General features: G+C 41.5%; 1 protein-coding gene across 2 annotated transcripts in view; it reads left to right on the top strand.

Moving 5' to 3' along the window:
• The window catches only part of LOC138959004 (BUB3-interacting and GLEBS motif-containing protein ZNF207-like), a 31,021-nt gene that overhangs the window by 6,582 nt on the left and 4,218 nt on the right, over positions 1–20,221 (top strand). For both annotated transcript variants that reach the window (XM_070330362.1, XM_070330361.1), the window contains exons 2-7: positions 3,427–3,553; positions 4,426–4,558; positions 9,665–9,917; positions 11,770–11,881; positions 15,890–16,066; positions 17,161–17,410. In XM_070330362.1, the coding sequence (XP_070186463.1) occupies positions 3,427–3,553; positions 4,426–4,558; positions 9,665–9,917; positions 11,770–11,881; positions 15,890–16,066; positions 17,161–17,410 (1,052 nt within the window). The remainder of the gene's footprint in view (positions 1–3,426; positions 3,554–4,425; positions 4,559–9,664; positions 9,918–11,769; positions 11,882–15,889; positions 16,067–17,160; positions 17,411–20,221) is intronic.

Raw genomic sequence — 20,221 nt, 5'->3', positions numbered from 1 at the left:
ATTCTAGGATCAGGAAATCTGAAAATCTTTTTGTTTTCATTTGGAAATAGAAATGAAATATAATGGTTTTGATTATTTATGAATAAAGCTGTGGTAAATTTGGCTGGTATGCAACTTTCATATTTCTGCTAAATCTAACAATAACATTAACAACACACACATAAAGAAAAAGAAAAAAACAAGAAAGCAACTTAGAAAAACGTTTGTAGTCAGCTTTTTACACTTTTTTTTACACATGATAAAAAACATGATTTAAAAAGATATATATTTGCTGATTTACTGTTTTTTACATTTAGTCAAGTTTTGACTAAATGTTTTAACATAGAGGGGGGAATCGAGACGAGGGTTGTGGTGTGTGTGTGTCTTACTGGACCGATCTTTATGAAATTTGACATGAGAGTTCCTGGGAATGATATCCCCGGACTTTTTATTTTTATTTTTTCGATAAATGTCTGATGACGTCTGCATATCCGGCATTTTGTAAAAGTTGAAGCGGCACTGTCACACCCTCATTTTTCAATAAAATTGATTGAAATTTTGGCAAAGCAATCTTCGACGAAGGCCGGACTTTGGTACTGCATTTCAGCTTGGAGGCTTAAAATTTAATTAATGACTTTGGTCATTAAAAATCTGAAAATTGTAATTAAAATTATTTTTTTATAAAACGTTTATCGTATTCTTCATCATTTTCTGATTCCTAAAACATATAATTATGTTATATTCGGATTAAAAACAAGCTCTGAAAATTAAAAAATTAAATTTCCGAAATCGATTTAAAAACAATTTCATCTTATTCCTTGTCCATTCCTGATTCCAAAAACATATAGATATGATATGTTTGGATTAAAAACACGTTCAGAGAGTTAAAAAGAATAGAGATATAGATAATTTGAATTCTTTATTAAAACAAGAGGCGAAGCCTTCAAGGCTCACGTAAGAAATAGACAAACAGTAACACAAACTCAATCACTCCGTCACACATACACACCCACACACACAGTAAGCTTAGGTGACGACTGTGCAAGAAAGAGAGACACTAGATCTAGATCTGTCTGTGTCTGCATGTAGCCTACTTACAGGGACACGACTGCCAAATAGTCTCGGCCCGCTCAAAATAACAATGACCGAGACCACACACACCACGCGAGAGAGAAAGACTACAGGGAGGCATGCAGTCATGATGCATTAATTGACGTCAAACACTTTTGACCGTGACGTAATCTTATGCGAGCTTTATCCATAGTCTTGGATAACCACTCACACATAGACTCGGAAATGTTAAAGTTTCTACCACAGACATACACACACACGCACACACGCACGCACAAACGCACGCACAGACAGACAAAGTTACGATCGCATAGGCTACACTTACGTGAGCCAACAAGGTTAATTATCATTATATTAAACATCCCGCCCCACCTCACCCCCTACCTGGTGCCTAAAATAACGTGTATATATATTTTCTGCGCTTTGTGTCAGCACTGTTTGTGTGTGTGTAAATAGTATTGTTGACACGTTTTTATACAGTAGCCTTATGTGGTTCTTGTGCCTAGGCTGTGTATTGGATTGTCATTGTATGCCTGCATCATTAGTTGTCAGTAATTATTACATGTGCTGATTGTTCTCTTTGCCTGCGCGCGTATAGTATGTTGGTTATGATTGGTCATAGTATGTTTGTTTATGTTTGGTCGTTATCTTTGCCTGTGCGTGTATTGTATGTTTGGTCGTTTTCTTTGCCTGTGCATGTATAGTTTGTTGGTTATGTTTGGTCGGTTTCTTTGCCTGTGCGTGTATAATATGCTTGGTCGATGTATGTATTGTAAAGCGCTAAGAGTATACATTTTTGAGTCACTTGAGAAAAAGTGACTCTATGTAATCGGTCAGTGTTAGTCTGTCCGGCCGGCCGGCCGTCCGGCCGGCCGTCCGGCCGGCCGTCCGTAGACACCACCTTAACGTTGGACTTTTCTCGGAAACTATCAAAGCGATCGGGCTCATATTTTGTTTAGTCGTGACCTCCAATGACCTCTACACTTTAACGATGGTTTCGTTGACCTTTGACCTTTTTCAAGGTCACAGGTCAGCGTCAAAGGAAAAATTAGACATTTTATATCTTTGACAAAGTTCATCGGATGTGATTGAAACTTTGTAGGATTATTCTTTACATCAAAGTATTTACATCTGTAGCCTTTTACGAACGTTATCAGAAAAACAAGGGAGATAACTAGCCTTTTCTGTTCGGCAACACACAACTTAACGTTGGGCTTTTCTCGGAAACTATAAAAGTGACCGGGCTCAAATTTTATGTGAACGTGACTCATTGTGTTGTGAATAGCAATTTCTTCCTGTCCATCTGATGCCTCATATAATATTCAGAACTGCGAAAGTGACTCGATCGAGCGTTTGCTCTTCTTGTTCTAGAATAGCGCTATAAAAGTTTGCATTATTATTATTATTATTATTATAACATTTTTGTCATCAAGTCTTGTGTGTGTTTGTGATAGTTATTAGTAGTGCAAATCCACATGTATGCATTATAAGTATGAATGTACGTCTTTTGTGTAAGTGCTTAGCACGCAACGAGCCCCTGAGGTGGTTGTACATGTAACAAATCCGGGCTGGTTGGGGGCCGGTTGGGATTTGGGGGGGGCCGGTTCAATTTTAGACTTGCCGGCCACCCTGGCTGGTAGCAAAAAAAGTTATGGTACACCCCTGTAAACGCCGCGACTTGACTTGTCAGCGGTTCCTGTGACTTGCTGCTAATTTCCCCTACAAAGCGCGCTCGCGCACAGAACAAGTGTGTGTGTGTGTGTGCAGGCCGCTGGACAATAATGAGAATGTGTATTTATATGTGCGCGAGTGTTACTTGACCGGACACTCTGATATTCGTCCGATGGATTGAAAGTGTTGGTAGTCATTTAGTAACTGTTGATAAGTGCAATCATGTCTTTAGTTCAAATGTACTTTTTAGATATTCTAATTTTAGGTGTACAATACAGTCTACGCTGAGCAATTTTAATTCATTTTAAGTTTAATTACGGAAAAGGGAGAGGAGAGAGAGTATACAAAGGAATATAGTTAGTGTGTAAGTTTGTGTGTGCGGGCAAGCCTGCGTGTGTTAATGTGGGTGTCTGTATCCATGAGTGATTGCAAGGAATGTTGTGGATCTTTTAGAGAAATTTTAAACTGTTAGTGATTGAGATGTTATTTATGTATTCAATCGCCTGACACTGCGAGGCAATTTTTATAAGGACATTAAAATCTTTGAATCTTGAATGATATATCAACGTGTGAATTGAACGATATTGTTATCTCTTGAGTGGCCTCTCACGTATGTAGGATAATTTACTATTTTATTTACATTTCAAATTTGCCAGATATTTTTCAAGACAATGTATAGTATTTATATCCTTAACCAATTAACAGGTACTGTAATCGTGAGTTTGACGATGAAAAGATTTTGATCCAACACCAGAAAGCCAAGCACTTCAAATGCCACATATGTCACAAGAAGCTGTACACAGGACCTGGCTTGTCCATTCACTGCATGCAGGTAAACCTGGAGATTTGGTCTTACAAGTTTCATTGACAGTGCTACATGTGCTTTTGAGGACGTCCTTCGGAATGACCAAAACTCTCCCCAGATTACAAGGGTCCTTTCATGACTTGTATACTTTTGTAAAGCTTACTGAGTAAAGTACTGTAGAATGTGTCCTTTGTTGGGGGTCTTTTCTTTCTGAAGGGCTTTTGTCAATTTTACAGGCATCTTTGTAGTGATTGAAGCTATTACTATTAGTCTGTTCCTTTGTTATTACGAAAGTGCCTTCATACTGAGGGTGAGGCCAAAAAGAAAAATATGTCTGTTTCCGGTAACATCGCCGAAAAAAAATAGGGTCGGTCGGTCGGGTTTTTAAAATGTTTTAAACATTTTTTATCAACTTTTTTCTTACGTTTTTTTAACGTCTTTTTACGTGGGTTTTTTTTTTCCCCCGGCGTCATTGGCCGCCATGTTTTTTTCGCGTGACGACAGAAACGGGAGGTAAAGTCTCTTCGATTGTGAAGTCTCATCAACCGATTACCTCCCTTTTTTTTTTTTTTTTTTTTTGTGTGTGCGAAAAGCAAAAAAAAACCTTTAGGGTCGGCGCTTAAAAATAGGGTCGGTCGGGTTACCGGAAACAGACATATTTTTCTTTTTGGCCTGAGTAGCTTAGGGGTAGAGGAAAGAACTTTGAAGTGTTCTGTTGATTTATCATCGAGCTTTATCACTAATATCAGTTTGGTATAGATAATAAAGTATTCCATTATGTTTCTGCTAGTGGGAGTTCATTTCATGTAAACTAGAATTTAAAACGAACTGAAAAACTTTGATACATAGATATGTGTATGCGGTGACATTTATTGCATTCATTTTTAATTCATCAACAGGTTCACAAAGAAAAAGTCGACAAAGTTCCAAATTCTGTACCAGGTCGAAACAATATAGAAATAGAAATCTATGGAATGGAAGGCATACCAGAGGACGACTTGAAGAACCATGAACGCAACAAGAGTAAAAAGGGTAAGGACTCAATGTGACTGACTTTTTCAGATAAAGGTTAAAGGGCAGCTGTCGGGTTGCCTGGCCTCAAAAATGCGCGGAGTCGTGTGCAAACACGCGTTTAAGAGTTTTCCGAGTTGATTCAACCAAAGGCTGTTGATTTGGTCCAGAAGAAGATACTTTTATCATTAGTTTGAAACCATGAAAATGAGTGAAACTTTCTGCTAGTTCTCTCAATCCGCAAGAAAACGAAGCAGTTGGCAGGCCGAAACGACTCAAAATCCGCGACCGACAACTCTGTCAGCACAGCGTTAGCCTGGCAGTGACGTCATCCGAGGAACCCGATAAGGCCGCTGCGAAGTTTACAGTACAATGCAGAGTACAGCTGGGCATCTGTAATGCTGTACGCGTGATTGATTCTTGCACAAAGTAAAGTATTAGGGTGGTGGTATCTTCTCAGGACCCATGTTCCCATCTTCTCTTCTTTGATCTGACCAACTGCAACCTTCACAAGTAATTTCTAAAATGGTTCACATGCTGTTGCTACTCCCCCAGTCCACCCGGTTAAACCATAAAGTTGCTCAACCATAGACCCTCGTGTCCCTGGTCAGCAGACACTTTACACTGAAGAAGGTCCGCTTGAGGTGTCACGCCAATTACCGTGTACGTGTGAGGTACTGAATTCAAGACAAAAACTAACTCTGTCGGTGGGAAAATCTAGGAAAGAGATAATGACAATACCTCTTCAGTTACTCACTCAAGTAGGTAGCCGAGATAAGATATAGGGAAGAGAGACGAAGACAAAGATGAAACAGTGGATCTAGTGTGGAAAATGGGGGAGGGGGGTTCGGCCGCAAAAAAATCAAAGATGAATTTGTCAAACTGTGATTGTGATGGGTATATCGTGTGTGTGTGTGTGTGTGTGTGTGTGTGTGTGTGATAACATGTATGTGTGTGTGATAACACGTATGTGTGTGTGTGTGTGTGTGTGTGTGTGTGTGTGTGTGTGTGTGTGTGTGATAACACGTATGTGTGTGTGCTTGTGTATGTGTGTAATTACACGTGTGGTGAGTGTGTTTGTGTTTGTGGGTGCATGTGTGTGTCTGTGTGTTTGTGTTTGTGGGTGCATGTGTGTGTGTTTGTGTCCCTCGACGCGTGACATTATATGCCAATAACTGAATAAGTTGAACAAAAACAGGGTTCAAGTGGGAACACCTGAACAAAAGCAGGAGGGGGACGGAAGACACTTTATAAGCTCCGTATTTTACTGTGAAATTTTGGCCTGGGAGAAGACACCCCATCCTAAGTTTCTCTTCACCTACTCGTGAAGTATGCTTTAGGGCTTGACTATAGACATCCCGATTGCGCCCACTACACGGCATAAAGAGAGCGCCGTTCAACCCGGCCGATTCCTCGGCTGACGTCACGCGTCCAAGGGAAGTAATTTTTGAGCGGGCTGCATTGACTCAGCCAAGAATGCAAACTTTCTTCGATTAAAGACATTGTAGCATGTCTAAAATCTTCGGACTTGTGTTATCAAGCTGTTAAAATCACCAAGTAACTTTTAAGTATAGTTTCAGTTATATGAGAACTCATTCTGATGAACAGATTTTGAGAGCCACAACCCAACAGCTGCCCTTTAATGCTCCCAGCAACACCACCACCAACCACTTCCCCTCGTCCCTCCCTCCCCCGCCTTAAGAAGTTTTATGAAAACAGTAAAAGCAGGCATGAAAACTTACTCCTCCTTTCCACAGAAATTCCTTGTTTTTTATCTTACAATTTCTGCGTTTTTAAAAATTGTCCTCATAAAAAATCTTAAAACAAAAAGAGGAAAATACAAGGTACATTGTGTGGGTCAGCAAGGGAAGTAAACTGTCTCTCCGCAACTGGATAAACAGTAAGTCGCTGAATTTTTTTTTTCTTTTTTTTTCCCCGTCCCTACACCTGTTCCCTTGTCCCGTTGTGCTCTCCCACTGCCCCGTCCCTGGACTCGCTGCTCCAACCACCTCTGAATTTCATTCCGCTGCCAGACTTGTCGATTTTACAGACGCTCCAGGGGGGGGATGTCGGGCCGGTCCCTGCGGTATGCTACCCTCGGAAGATGACACTGCAGTTCTGCTGAGTCACTTCGACGGTGTTCAGTAGTGGGTCTGTCCCGAGCTAACGGACGCAGCCCACTACCTACTATGCCCCCTACAAACGACATTGACTTTAAGTCGCGGAGCCAGACTGAGTGAGCGTCCCCTCAAGAGAGCAGACCGCCACCACGTCCTGTCGACCCCCCAGAACGTCACACGTTGAGGACTGACAGCAGAACTACTATTCAGGGAAGGATCGAACACGAACACTGAGACCAGGGTCACCATGAGAGCTCCGGGCATGAAGGGCCACAAGAGCAAGGACAATTTATTTTTTGGATGATTAATGAGATGAGGATGATTATGATGATGCTTTGGATTTCCAATTTGGTTTTTGAGACTACGTGACAGGGCAGCACTCTACACTTACTGTCATAATATATCCTGGCGTCAACCAGGCTCGAGAACTGCTGCACCTGCGGTGTTGGTCAGGTAAACAGAACCTGAGCACCCTCAAAGTCGCATTCGTTAAATGAATGACACTCGGCTGTGTGATCCCAGCCTTCCCAAAGGAACCATAGCACTTCCACTCTTGGTAGGAGCCGACCGTAGCCCGAAAAACCCACATGACCCTGATGGGATTCGAACCCACGACCTCCCGGCCCGCAGCCCGATGCGCTAACCACTGCGCTACGGGGGCCGGTGTAAGTCGCTGAATTTGCAAATGGTTTGATTTGAATAAATCAAAATTACAGTTTACGCATTGAGCCTTCAAATGTCAGGAATATAACAGCGCAGAAAATTGAAACATCTGAAAGAAGGATTGGAGGCGAGACTGGCTGTATAGATTATGGGATAGCAACCGAATTGATCGCATGAAGACTCCGGCAAGGAGGTTGGTCTTCTTGACGACGCTTCTGCAGTAGCTATGAAAGTTTTACTTTTAGATGTGGCAGCTTAAAAGTTAAATGCAACCATTGGGTACCTTGTTTCCCACCGTGAAAAATGTTAGGCAGATTTGCTCAAAAGATGGCAATGTTTTCAAAGGATTTAAAGAAATGTTGGCCTACGCCAAACGAGATCACTTTTTACGTTCAAGCAGAAAAGATTACATGAATCGCGCAGTGGAAATGTGCTAGAAAAGTTGAAAGTGCCTAGTAAAGGTATGTTGCCAATATCTCATTTAAGCTCCAGAATGAAGTTTTTAGTTATATTTTCAAAAACTGTGCCCCCAGAGCCCCAGACCCACACAGCATTCACACTCTCAGTCTTAACTTTTTATGGTTCTCTGTTTCCCCATCTCTCCATTTATTTTTGATGTTGGAATGCTATATTTACAGCTCTTTTCCTCCTGCCACATGCCCCCACAGTGTAATACAATCTCACTTGTGCGACAGTACATTTAAAGGCACACTCAGCTTCACTTGAACCATCAGTTTCTGGTCACAGACACTGTCAGTACAAACACCCTTTCCAGTGTTGTTGCCAGCCTAAGAAGTCAATAGGTCATTTGGACCTCCCTAAAAAAAACAATAGGTCCAAATGTCCTGGCTTTAAAAAAACAATAGGTCCAAATTGTACCGCCATACCTTTGATACATGCAATGCAAAATAACTTACCAGACCTGTTTACCCTTACGATTTTGTTATTGCAAGTGTTTTCCATTAGGTTAGAACTGCTTTTTTCGTGAGAAGATTTAAACCGTTCTGTAAACCCACGTTAAAATGTCGCTGTTATTCGTTCCGTGTTCGTCATTTTAACGTGAGTACATTGCTTTTTGGTCTCTTTATTGTTCCCTCTCACGTGCAGTCGCCATTGTTTAATAATAGTTCTGTAAACCATTTGAGACAGACTCGGGCTTTAAGTTTCCATGTTGTGGTTCTAAAAATATAGGAATATTATAAGATGTTTGGTGGCTTGTTGACAGACCAGCTTTTTTGTTGGTCCAAGGGGACCATATCGTCTTTTGTTTCATCTTTATCGACCAAGGCCGAAGGCCGAGGTTGATAAATATGAGACAAAAAGCGACATGCTCCCCGAGGACCAACAACAAAGTGCTGGTCTGACAACAAGCTACCAAACATCGTTTTTGTCATCATTTTGGTTGTGCAACAAAATGCACAGTAACCCACAGGGAGACGAAATTTTAGAATCCAACTCCGGGCCACAAAGCATCGTCACAGTAGCACGAGATAACACGTCAAACTTGTATGTGACGTCAAACGTAGCTTGTTGACGTATTTCTTCCAGTCTGAAAATGTACAGAGCTGCGATTATACCTGTGAATTCAGTAAGTGTTGAGCATATTTCTTTTCTTTTAAGTGTTTATGACTTTTCGTTGTGGATTTTGCGATTACAGAGATAAGTTGCAAATTGACCATGAGTCGCCGCGGTAATTATCAACATTGATTGGGTCTTTGAGAGTGAATACTGAATGCTTACAATCGTTGTCCTCGGAAACACAAATCCAAAGCCACGATGGTTCCACACATCAAACAATCAGCCTGATTGGCTTTTACTTCGACAATCCACGTTTCACATGAAAGCTCAAACCCATTCACCACCTCGATTTATTGCATGGGGAACATGAGATTTATTTACCAGGTGTTTGTGAATGAAAACTCGTGAAAATGATGACAACATTTTTTATCTAGCTACAGAGGGTATTGTTCTGTGGCGCCCTACTTAGAGGGTTGTCTTGGATTTACTTTGTATTCTGCTGTTTTTATGTCTGCAAAAAGCAAGATAACGCAATGTATGACACAGAAAACCTTGAATCGTGTGACTTTGACTGAGCTAGTAAACTGTAAAGATTATAAAAAGTTCTGAAAGAAATAAGAAATAGAAATGTCGGCCTATGGATCAAAATTCGAACAAATGGGTTTGGAAAAAGGACTTTGATCCTGATTTAAAAAAAGTTAGGCGCTTGGCGTAAAAAAATTAAGTTTTGTCTCTCTCTGTCAACTGAATTGATTTTCTTAGCTAAGTATGCACTTACTTTCTGATGAGACGTAGAACTTAAACCCCGATATCACTTGGTGTGCAGCTGACGATGTGAAAGGTGGAGACTCTCCAGACGACGATGACGATTCCATGCCCGCTTTTCCAACTGCTGCTCCCCCTGCCCCCATGGGGGGTATGCCTGGGGTATTTCCGGGCCAAGGGGGAATGCCCCCCATGCCTCCAGGACCCATGATGGGGCATATGGGGCCGATGGGTCCCATGGGAAATATGGGGCCGATGGGTCCTATGGGAAATATGGGACCGATGGGTCCTATGAGTCCAATGGGCAACATGGGGTAAGCTGGTTTTTGCATGCTTGTTTGACTGCGCTTGTTTTTTGTTGTTCTTGTTTTTTGTTGGTTGATGAGCGTTTCTCTATTCTTTTTCAGTTTGTGTATTATTAACACTATTGTGACTAGCACTGCCACGGCGTTAACGTCTTGCCTGCCCAAGCTTGCCACCAAGAAACTTCCCAAAAATCAGTAACTGTAAAGAAATCTGTCTAGCAAGCTTGAATTAAGTCCAATCACCACCAAATTTTGTGTACTAATTCAAAAATGGATGCCCAGTTCAGTCGTGCTATTTATAAGTTTGTCACGCGATTTGTTTTAGCAAAGGGGGGTGAAAGGGGGATAATTTGTGTTTTTTAACGTTTTTTGTGTGTGTTTTATTTTCCACTGCTTTTTTTAAAAGTTATTTTTTAACAGAAAGTATTATAAATAATGTTATAACCAAACAAGGTGTAAAACCTATGAATTAGCTGAAATATTGTTAACATTGTACACAGAAATAAGGAGACAGTACAAAGAAAAAAACAAGCAAATCACGCATTCACTCACAGCATCCTGACTCAAATGAAACAAAACTGTAACACTCACCAAATGATGTCTAGGTAATCCATATTGAATATAAGTCACATTTTCACAACAAAGTACCAACTGTACACCTATGAACAATTCCAAAAGGATTTGAAGGCTCCAGCCATCCATTGTTATCAGTGCTGCCACGCCCCCATAGCTCCTGCACGATTCCGAGATACATGTTCGTCTAGCAGTATCACCCCCTACCACGTGTAGTTTGCCGACTCGTACTAGCAACAACGGGACTGTTTCTTCCTCAATATCACTGCTATTATCGCTTTCTTGAGGCTAAAACGACACGATATATCATGATCTACAGGATCCTCAAGATCCAACATCCGGAGAATCTCCTCCCGTGACAAGGCTCGCCTTCGATTCATTTTTTTTGTTCGAAAACACCACGCAAATCTGCACTAATTTGATCAAGCCGGAAGAGAAAACCACGTGTATCAAGGGAAACAACTCAATTTATTGCAATCTTCAAAAACCGGGAAGCAATCACGAGTCTTGTACCTTGTATGACTGGCACTGAAAAATGCGCGTCCCGTCCATGGGCGTGTCAGCGCGGTTACTGATTTATCAGTGTCCCGTCGCGAAAGTGTTAAGACTTTCACTTTCAGAGGAGTTTTCCCAGTTTTCCCATTTTTATTCTCTAAACAGAGGGGAGGGGAATTGATGTATTGAGATAGACCTTTCATAAATCATCAGCTAAAATCGTGGCTTTTCGTCACGCTCATAAGAACAATACCTAACTCAGTGTTAGGCATTTCTGCAGTGAGACTACAGGGGAAGCTACTGGAAGGGTACCTATCATGTGTTAGAGAGTACAAACTCTCAGACCATCGGAAATCATTGTCAGGGTTACGTAAGCAAAACTGCCGTTCTTGTTTCTGAGTTGGGCACTTTTCAGCAGAGACTGCTGTTTTCATACAGGAAGACCTGTTTGGTGTGCAAAAGCTTATTTGGGTTAGGCAGTTGTGCTGATTGAAAACATTGTTGCCAGCTCTTCAACTCTTGCTTATCCTGCTGTCAACTGCCAAAGATGGGCAGTTTGCAACATAGGCAGATTGTTAAAAAAAAAACGAAAACGTTTTCTCTTTTTTCTCAAAACACTAAAATTGATATTGGCAATTATCTAATGAGCGTGACGATTTGTAAAAAAAAAAAAATAGCAAAAGCAGCAATACATTTATTTTGAGAATTTAACTACCATCGTAAGTGTAAGGACAGGCTTGTGTGTGAAATTTTTTAATTGCAAAGACTTTTGACGGACATGCTTTTATTGCAGAATGCCTCCCATGCCTCCCCAACAAATGATGCCACCAATGAACCAGAACATGAACAACATGAATTCTGGGGGACCTGGGCCTTCCCGGCCTCTCTTCCCTGCAGCTGCTCAGGTCAGTCACAAGACAAGATTAATCCAGGGTAGAACCCTAAAGTGAACATCTTTGTTGTGCTAATAGTGAGCATAACTAACATCACTGGATGTAATTAAATATGAGTTTGTCATCATTTTCACCAGTTAAGGGCAGACACTGGTGTTAAAAGTGATTTTTTTTGTTTCATAAGTGTTGGGTCAAAAATTGTTGCACAATTAAAGAACTCAGTCCATCTCCTGAGAAAATGAAAAAAAATTTTTTTTTGGATAACCGGTTGCCTTGGTAGCAATCCAAGATGGCCACCAAACTGCCACTTTTTAAAACCCTAAGGCTTTTACAAAACCGAAAGGAATTTTGTTTTGGTGCTTGTTATTTATACATTAGCACAATACCCAACTTTTGTTAGAGGCTTTTTTTGAAATCTACAGTCATTCAAAAGATATCAGTGATAAAAATGAGTGACCTTGAATTTTATGAAAAACCGCCCCCAAAAATGGTATAACTTCTCACGAAAAAAAAAATTCAACAAAACGCTCTAACAAAATCTGCGAAAAAACGCACTCGAGATGTATGCAAAGTTTCAACAGCGCAAGTTTATTAGAAAAAAAGCCTTAGGCTTTTGAAGTGACAAAAAAGTAGTTTTGAGAAAATACACAAAACGTGAAGAAAATGTATTTTTTTTACACAAACGTTTATGAAACATGTAACAAAACAACACTAACAAAACAACAGGTATTGCTTAGTTCCACAAGAAAAACGGAAACAAAATTCAACAAAATTTTAAAAAAAAACAGCCAGTGTTCTGCAAGCACCAAGGAACCTGTTCCAAGGTCACAATGATCAACTCTTATCCGTTATGTGCACGCTGCGTAAAGTATGCCCATCCATAATTCCCAACTTGTTACCAGTGAAGCCTCTTATCTTGGACCTCTTTTGGACTTGCTTTGAATAATCAGGGAGTCATATGGCAGTGTCCTTTACTTTCTATACTACAATATTTGGGTTGACTTCTGTGAATTGCCTTGCAATGCCATGTGTACTTTGGAAGCTCCTCTCCAGCTTCCACCTCTGCATCTGTAGAGACAACATAAATTTAAAATTAATATGTCTATGACAAACTCAAATACTGCTATTCACATTTTCCCAACAATGACCCCCCCCCCCCCCCCCCCCACACACACACACACACACATTTGAAAAAGATATTGTAATGTGATACATGTAACACGATATTTGGGCGCATGCACATGTCAGTGCTGATAGTCAAGCAGTGAACAAAAAGATGTTGACAAATCATGTAAATGTTGCGAAGGCAGTGCAGGTTTGGTTTACAGCTATTGCACATACATTGCATGCAGAAACCATATGCCGTGATATGGTCTGCATGGGAAGTATGACCACAAGCAATGTTCACTCACTGAGCCATGTGAATGCATGTTTGTTTGAGCCACAAGAAAACTGTGATCACAGGAGGAAGCTAGGCCTATATATAATATGCTCGAGAAAATAAATGAGGAAAGAACAGATGTTTTGCTCCAACCCTGACAAACCTTGTGACAACCAAGCTTCACAGTAGCAGCACATAACAGACTTTGCATCCTATTCAGTTTCTTTGCATCAGGGTGTTGTTACTTACATTCTGCTCTTCAGCATATAACAGTCACACACGTACACACACACACACACACATGCACGCACACACACACACAGAGCAAGAGCCGCACACATAACCAAACACATGTATACACTTCTACTTTGTGTCAAAAGAAGAAAAAAATACATACCTACTACCAGCTTATCAGCTGCTTGGAATCTTCCCTGCTCTGCTTGGGCTTGTATTCAACTGCAAAAGATTTCCCAGGAGATGCATGGTGTTGTACCATGGCTGAACAAAGTCATTTTTGACTCACATGCGAAGCAAAAGTGAGTCTATGTACTCACCCGAGTCGTCCGTCCGTCCGTCCGTCCGGACGTCCGTCCGGACGTCCGTCCGTCCGTCCGGAAAACTTTAACGTTGGATATTTCTTGGACACTATTCAGTCTATCAGTACCAAATTTGGCAAGATGGTGTATGATGACAAGGCCCCAAAAAACATACATAGCATCTTGACCTTGCTTCAAGGTCAAGGTCGCAGGGGCCATAAATGTTGCCTAAAAAACAGCTATTTTTCATATTTTTCCCATTTTCTCTGAAGTTTTTGAGATTGAATACCTCACCTATATATGATATATAGGGCAAAGTAAGCCCCATCTTTTGATACCAGTTTGGTTTACCTTGCTTCAAGGTCAAGGTCACAGGAGCTCTTCAAAGTTGGATTGTATACATATTTTGAAGTGACCTTGACCCTGAACTATGGAAGATAACTGTTTCAAACTTAAAAATTATGTGGGGCACATGTTATGCTTTCATCATGAGACACATTCGGTCACATATGATCAAGGTCAAGGTCACTTTGACCCTTATGAAATGTGACCAAAATAAGGTAGTGAACCACTAAAAGTGACCATATCTCATGGTAGAAAGAGCCAATAAGCACCATTGTACTTCCTATGTCTTGAATTAACAGCTTTGTGTTGCATGACCTTGGATGACCTTGACCTTGGGTCAAGGTCACATGTATTTTGGTAGGAAAAATGTGTAAAGCATGTGAGTCGTATGGGCTTTGCCCTTCTTGTTGTATTGATTGTTCTTTTTCTAAGCAGTTTATTTGCTTTTTCCAGAGAAAAGATATATATAGGGTCTGCCTTCTCGTCGCCATAAATGGCGAACTCCGTGTTGTCCTTATTGCCGTACGCATTCCGCTCAGCAACTCTAAAATAAGTCGTGGCTCAAAACACTCATGGCAACGTGCTTCAAACGTACACCACCGATGGTGATTTCTTGCTCCGTCCCAGCTGTTGCAAGGGCAGCAGCATAGTTTCCAGCCAATTTTCATTCTGGACGAAGAAGAATGCACAAACTTGATCTTCCGATTCGTTCGTAGCAATAGCAGACGACACTATCGACTCGCACTTTCTTTTTAAACTTCCGTCACGCCAGCCTCTACAACTGATCTGATTTTACTCGATAATCATCTCCTTTGCGTGTCAAGCACTGAAATCGGGGCAAAACGTGTATTTAACTGAAGTTTCCACAAAGATATCCCAGGAAAATCGCAGCTGTAGATATTTCACATCGCCTTTGGCAAGATCTGGCGGAAATGAAGAATATTGCATTCTGGGAAGGCCGAATCGAACCGAACGAGACCGAGCATAAACGAAGTTTAATATCCGCGATTCGATTGGTCAGCAGCGAAAATTGCTCATACGGAATTTCCCGGAATCTTCATCGGTTCTCTTCGGCTCATTGGAATGTCTTCTAGTTGCTGTTACTAACGGCGCGAAATCCGTAAACGGAAATTCCCGTTGTCCGCGGTATGAACTGATCGTAGCAAAGAAAAGACAACTCATTCCAGTCATGCTAACGTGACCACCGTTGACGATGTGTTTGACTCGCAGTCACCTCTCAAACATACGCATTTTTTTGCTGTTCTGTGTTTGTTCAATACACAATTGCATACACATACATTGTTCATTTAGCCGTTTTGACCGTTTATGATTAATTCTGATCTAAAATCAGTATATCAGAGTAACCAGAAGAGGTTCAAAATCCAAAATCAGAAAGAAAATGGAAATGACCAGGGAACAAAAAAATCACTTTTTTCACTCTGGGCAACAAAAAACATTGGTAATAAATGACAAATCCAAGTAGTGAATGACTCAATGAGTGAGATTCAGGTGAAACGAGGATTGTCAAAGTAAAGGCCAATTGGGCTATTTGTTTGATATGTGGAACCATCGCTGCTTTGAATTTGTATTTTCAAGGACTTTGATTGTAAATAAACATTCACCCTCTTTGTTCCTGTGTTGTTTGAAGTACTGTAAAAAGGTGTTTACTTGTGTTTTGTTTTGTTAAATCTGCAAATGGTTGATGTTGAGGCAAGCAAATTTTCACCTAATAACTCATTGTTTATTCATCTGTATCAGAGCGGACCAATGATGAGTGGAGCTTCATCAGGCATGGGTCCTGTCAAGCCAACGTTCCCTGCAGCCGCCACTGTGTCTGCCTCCGCTACCATTACTGGGGCCCCCACTATTAAAAAGCCAGAAGCCAGCTCAGGTTTGATCTCCAAACTCATTCACCCTGATGAAGACATCTCTCTGGTGAGTATGTGCGTCTCCTTTGAGATGAGGGTTCTGTTCCCTCTCTTCTGCCTCTGCAGCCATTTTGTGCTGGGCTAAGGTTAGTTGTGGACTGCAATTCAGTGCGACCCTGTTCAAAATGAATGTCTGGCTTTGTGAAGTATAGCAATCGTATTGCCGTTCCTTAAAGGCTCTGGCAACATGGGCTCTGGCAACTCTGCTCCCGAGTACCTTCAATCCTCCCTGGACCTGTACACCCAGCCCTCCGACCGTCCCCTTCGTTCTGCTGCTGACCCACTCCGCCTTCACATCCCTCGCTCAAAACTCGCATCTGCTGGTCAGCGTGCATTTCCCTCCGCGGGCCCCTCCGTCTGGAACTCCCTGCCGCTTGAGCTTCGCCAGAGCCCCTCTCTTGACTCGTTCAAGAGTAGGTTGAAGACTCAGTTCTTCCCGTAGCGAGCTGCGACTTTCATGTTCGACGTAATGTGTTGTGCCCCAAAAGACATTCTTGTGCTGTGCTCTGTGAGAGGTGTTTTCTTTGTGCTTAATATTAATTTGTTTGGACCTAGCTATTGATGTGTACATTGTTGTTAAACAGTTGTTTGTTGTATGCTTATCAGGGTTTGCTAGTGTGTGATAGGGTTCGTGTCCGTCTGTAGATGTTAGTTTCTTTGTTAGTCCTGTGTTGACAAGCGCTTAGAACTGTACCCACGGAATACGCGCTATATAAGCTTCCTATTGATTGATTGATTGATTGATTGATTGAAAGCGTTACGCAGATGAATTGAATGATTTAAAAAAAATGTTTATTGATAGCTCATGTGCGTTGGTTTTTATTGATCCTGGTATTGTCATAATTATAAAGTTTAACTTGTTATTTCCATATCTTTTTTTCCCCTCTTTTTAATTTGTGGAAATCAAAATCACACCCTGGTACTTAGTATAGCTCTTGTGGTTTATTTTTCTGGTGATTTATTTCAATTTATTCTTCTTCAGATGATTTTCTTATGTCGTTCATGGCTGCTGGCTGAAGACTTGCTTGTGTGATGTTTGGATTAAAGTTGGATGTGTACATTCTTAAGCAGATTTTTACGTCTAAATTTATAACTGTGCAGGAAGAAAAGCGGGCTAGCCATCCAAAGTACCAGTCCAGGGTGGCCAATCTGGGAGCCAACCCTACAAGCTTGCAGGGCATGGTAGCTACATCCTTGGCCAACATGGGTCCTGGCAATATGGGTCCTGGAAACATGGGCTCTGGCAACATGGGCCCTGGCAAGATGGGCCCTGGCAACATGGGCCCTGGCAATATGCAGAACCCTGGCAATATGCAGAACCCTGGCATGAACATGAACCACCCCATGCAAGGTACGTTTGAATGTGGAGAGAGAGGTCTGTGTGATGGTTGGGCATGTCTAGAATTACAGTGTACAAGTTTACTTTGCAGACCGGCGCAGTGGTGTGGTGGTAAGACGTCGGCCTCCTAATCGGAAGGTCATGAGTTCGAATCCCGGTCGCTGCCACCTGGTGGGTTAAGAGTGGAGATTTTTCCGATCTCACATGTCAACTTATGCATGGGTGTTACTCTTCCGGCTTTTGCCGGATTTCGGGTTTTTTAAAAAAATCTGAAGCCGGAAATTCCGGTTTTCCGGGTTTTCGGGAAAAAAAAAAGCTTCGTTTCGCTAAGTTGAAATAACGAGCAGCGGTTCCGATCCAACTTTTGACACCGGTTCGCGTGCTTTCTCGGTTCGCTCCCTTGGATTTGCCGCCATCTTGCTTATTATGATTTGGTTTCGTCGGTGTCCAGAAACTTTCTTTCAAACTTGAGCATTTTGGACCCCTGCCTTTCAGGTTTTTTGATTTTTCCCAGTAACACCCATGCTTATGTGCAGACCTGATAATGACTTAACCCCCTTCGTGTGTACACGCAAGCACAAGACCAAGTGCGCACGGAAAAGATCCTGTAATCCACGTCAGAGTTCGGTGGGTTATGGAAACACGAAAATACCCAGCATGCCTACTCAGCGAAAGCGGAGTGAGCTGACTATGCTCTCAGAGTATAGTGTGGGGAACCCAAATGGGCAAACGAGCTCACACGTAACCAGAAAAATTCTGGAACGCTGAAGAAGAAGAAGAAGAATTGCAGAGATGAAAGTTAGCATCAGGAATTCCTGAATAAAGAACAAATTTTCTTGTACAAAGGGATAGATTTCTTGATTTTCAAATTATGCACTGGGTTAAAGTCTTACAGATTCCCTGGAAAACAAAAGACAGGTTTACTTGGCCTCGAAATAGGTTTTCCTGAACAGTCTCAGCTTTCATCCGGGTTATTGTGGGTGGTTGCACTTTTATAAACAGACCTGGGAACCCAAACAATTTTGTCATATTTTATTTCCTTGATTGTCTAAAATATGATCAGTATGGCTGGTAGAAAAAAAATACGAGAAAAAAAATTCCTAGACTACTTTTCTTCACGCGCACACATGCACGCACGCGCACACAACCAAGTTTTACACACCCAAAGTTACACACATAGATTGTTATTCGTGTATAATTAATGGGCACTCTTTGTTTTAATGATTAAAGATAACTAACTTTATAACTCTGCATTTGATCAGTCAATGATTGCAGGTTTAATCATTAAACATTGAAAGAAGCGTTTGTATTAAATGTATTGGTTAACTTAATGAACGGTCCAACAGACACTTGCAAAGAAGGTTTGGATCATGGATGTTCAAAAGCTGTGTGGAGTACACTCTTTTTTTTCTGAAAATACACCAAGTTTCTTTGAGAATAATTTGAAAAATGCAAAACAAGGCAGGGATGTCGTTAGGCGTCGGACATCGGACATATAACGATGAAAATCCCCAAATGTCCGATTCACATTGCCGCATGTCGGTCAGATGTCCTATCGTTTTAGCCTGAGCGTGGTCATTGTCCGATATGTACTCCATTCCTTCGGACAGCGCGATATTCGTTAATTTTCATTTCAAGATACAAATCTTCTAAAAGACCGAACGCTCTCGTGTTCAGCTGACACTGAAGTTGTCAGTGCCGCGTGCGGATCTTTTCTTTTGTCGGGAATTCCCGAACCGTTTGCGGTATAATAATAATAATAATAATAATGGACATTTGCTATAGCGCATAATCATATATATGCTCAATGCGCTTTACAATAACTAGAATTAACATAACTAATAATAAAACCATACACAATGAACAAGACCCACAATCTACATAACATAGCATACTCAGCATACTCCATGCAAGCAAACACAAAAGCTTAACACACTCCAAGCACGCAAGACCAAGCAAACAGGGTAAAGACAAAACAAAGTCATACAAGCAAAACCATATAAGCAAAATTAATACCGAACTCCATGCAAACAATACTCAAAACTCAAAAGAAAAAAACAAAAACATGACAAAGCAACGGAATGAGAAAAAGCCATATATATACATACAAATTCAAAACACTCCATGCACGCAGGGGGGGGGGGGGGGGGGTATCATGTGTATGCAAGTGAAAAAAGATGCGTTTTCAGGCCTGTGCGGAAAGAGCCAGAGGAGGCAGAGTGACGAAGAGTGACAGGGAGAGAGTTCCAGACGAGAGGAGCAGAAACAGAAAAAGAGCGCTCACCAAAAGATTTAGTGTTGACTCTCGGAGTGGAAAGGATAGAGGTGTCTGCTGAGGAGCGGAGTGTCCTGCCCGGTGTGTATGTCTGAGTCATGTCTGTGAGGTATGCGGGTCCTGTCTGTGTGAGTGCACCATAGGATAGGCATGCGATTTTATATTTGATGCGTGACTCTATTGGAAGCCAGTGCAGTGCTTGGAGATGAGGGGAAATGTGTTCGGACTTGCGGACTCTGAGGACCAGGCGTGCAGCATTGTTCTGCAATTTCTGTAACCTGTTTAGGAGGTACTGGGGGCAGCCATACAGCAGTGCATTACAATAGTCCAGTCTGGAAAGAATGAATGCAGAGACTAGAGTCAGAGCTGCTTCTTTAGAAAGGTAATGGCGTATCGAGCCAATACGGCGGAGTTCAAAGTTGACGGCACGAGTGATGTTTTGTACCTGTGCGTTCATAGTTAGGTGGGAGTCTAGTGTGACACCCAAGTTCTTCACTGAAACCGAGAAGGGGACAACTGCATTGCCTATTGTGATGGACTCTGGGAGC

The sequence above is a fragment of the Littorina saxatilis genome, linkage group LG2, assembly GCF_037325665.1.
Source record: "Littorina saxatilis isolate snail1 linkage group LG2, US_GU_Lsax_2.0, whole genome shotgun sequence".
NCBI classification, from domain to species: Eukaryota; Metazoa; Mollusca; class Gastropoda; order Littorinimorpha; family Littorinidae; genus Littorina; species Littorina saxatilis.
The sequence above is the reverse complement of the archived record's forward strand: the minus strand, read 5'-3'. Positions and strand labels throughout refer to the sequence as shown.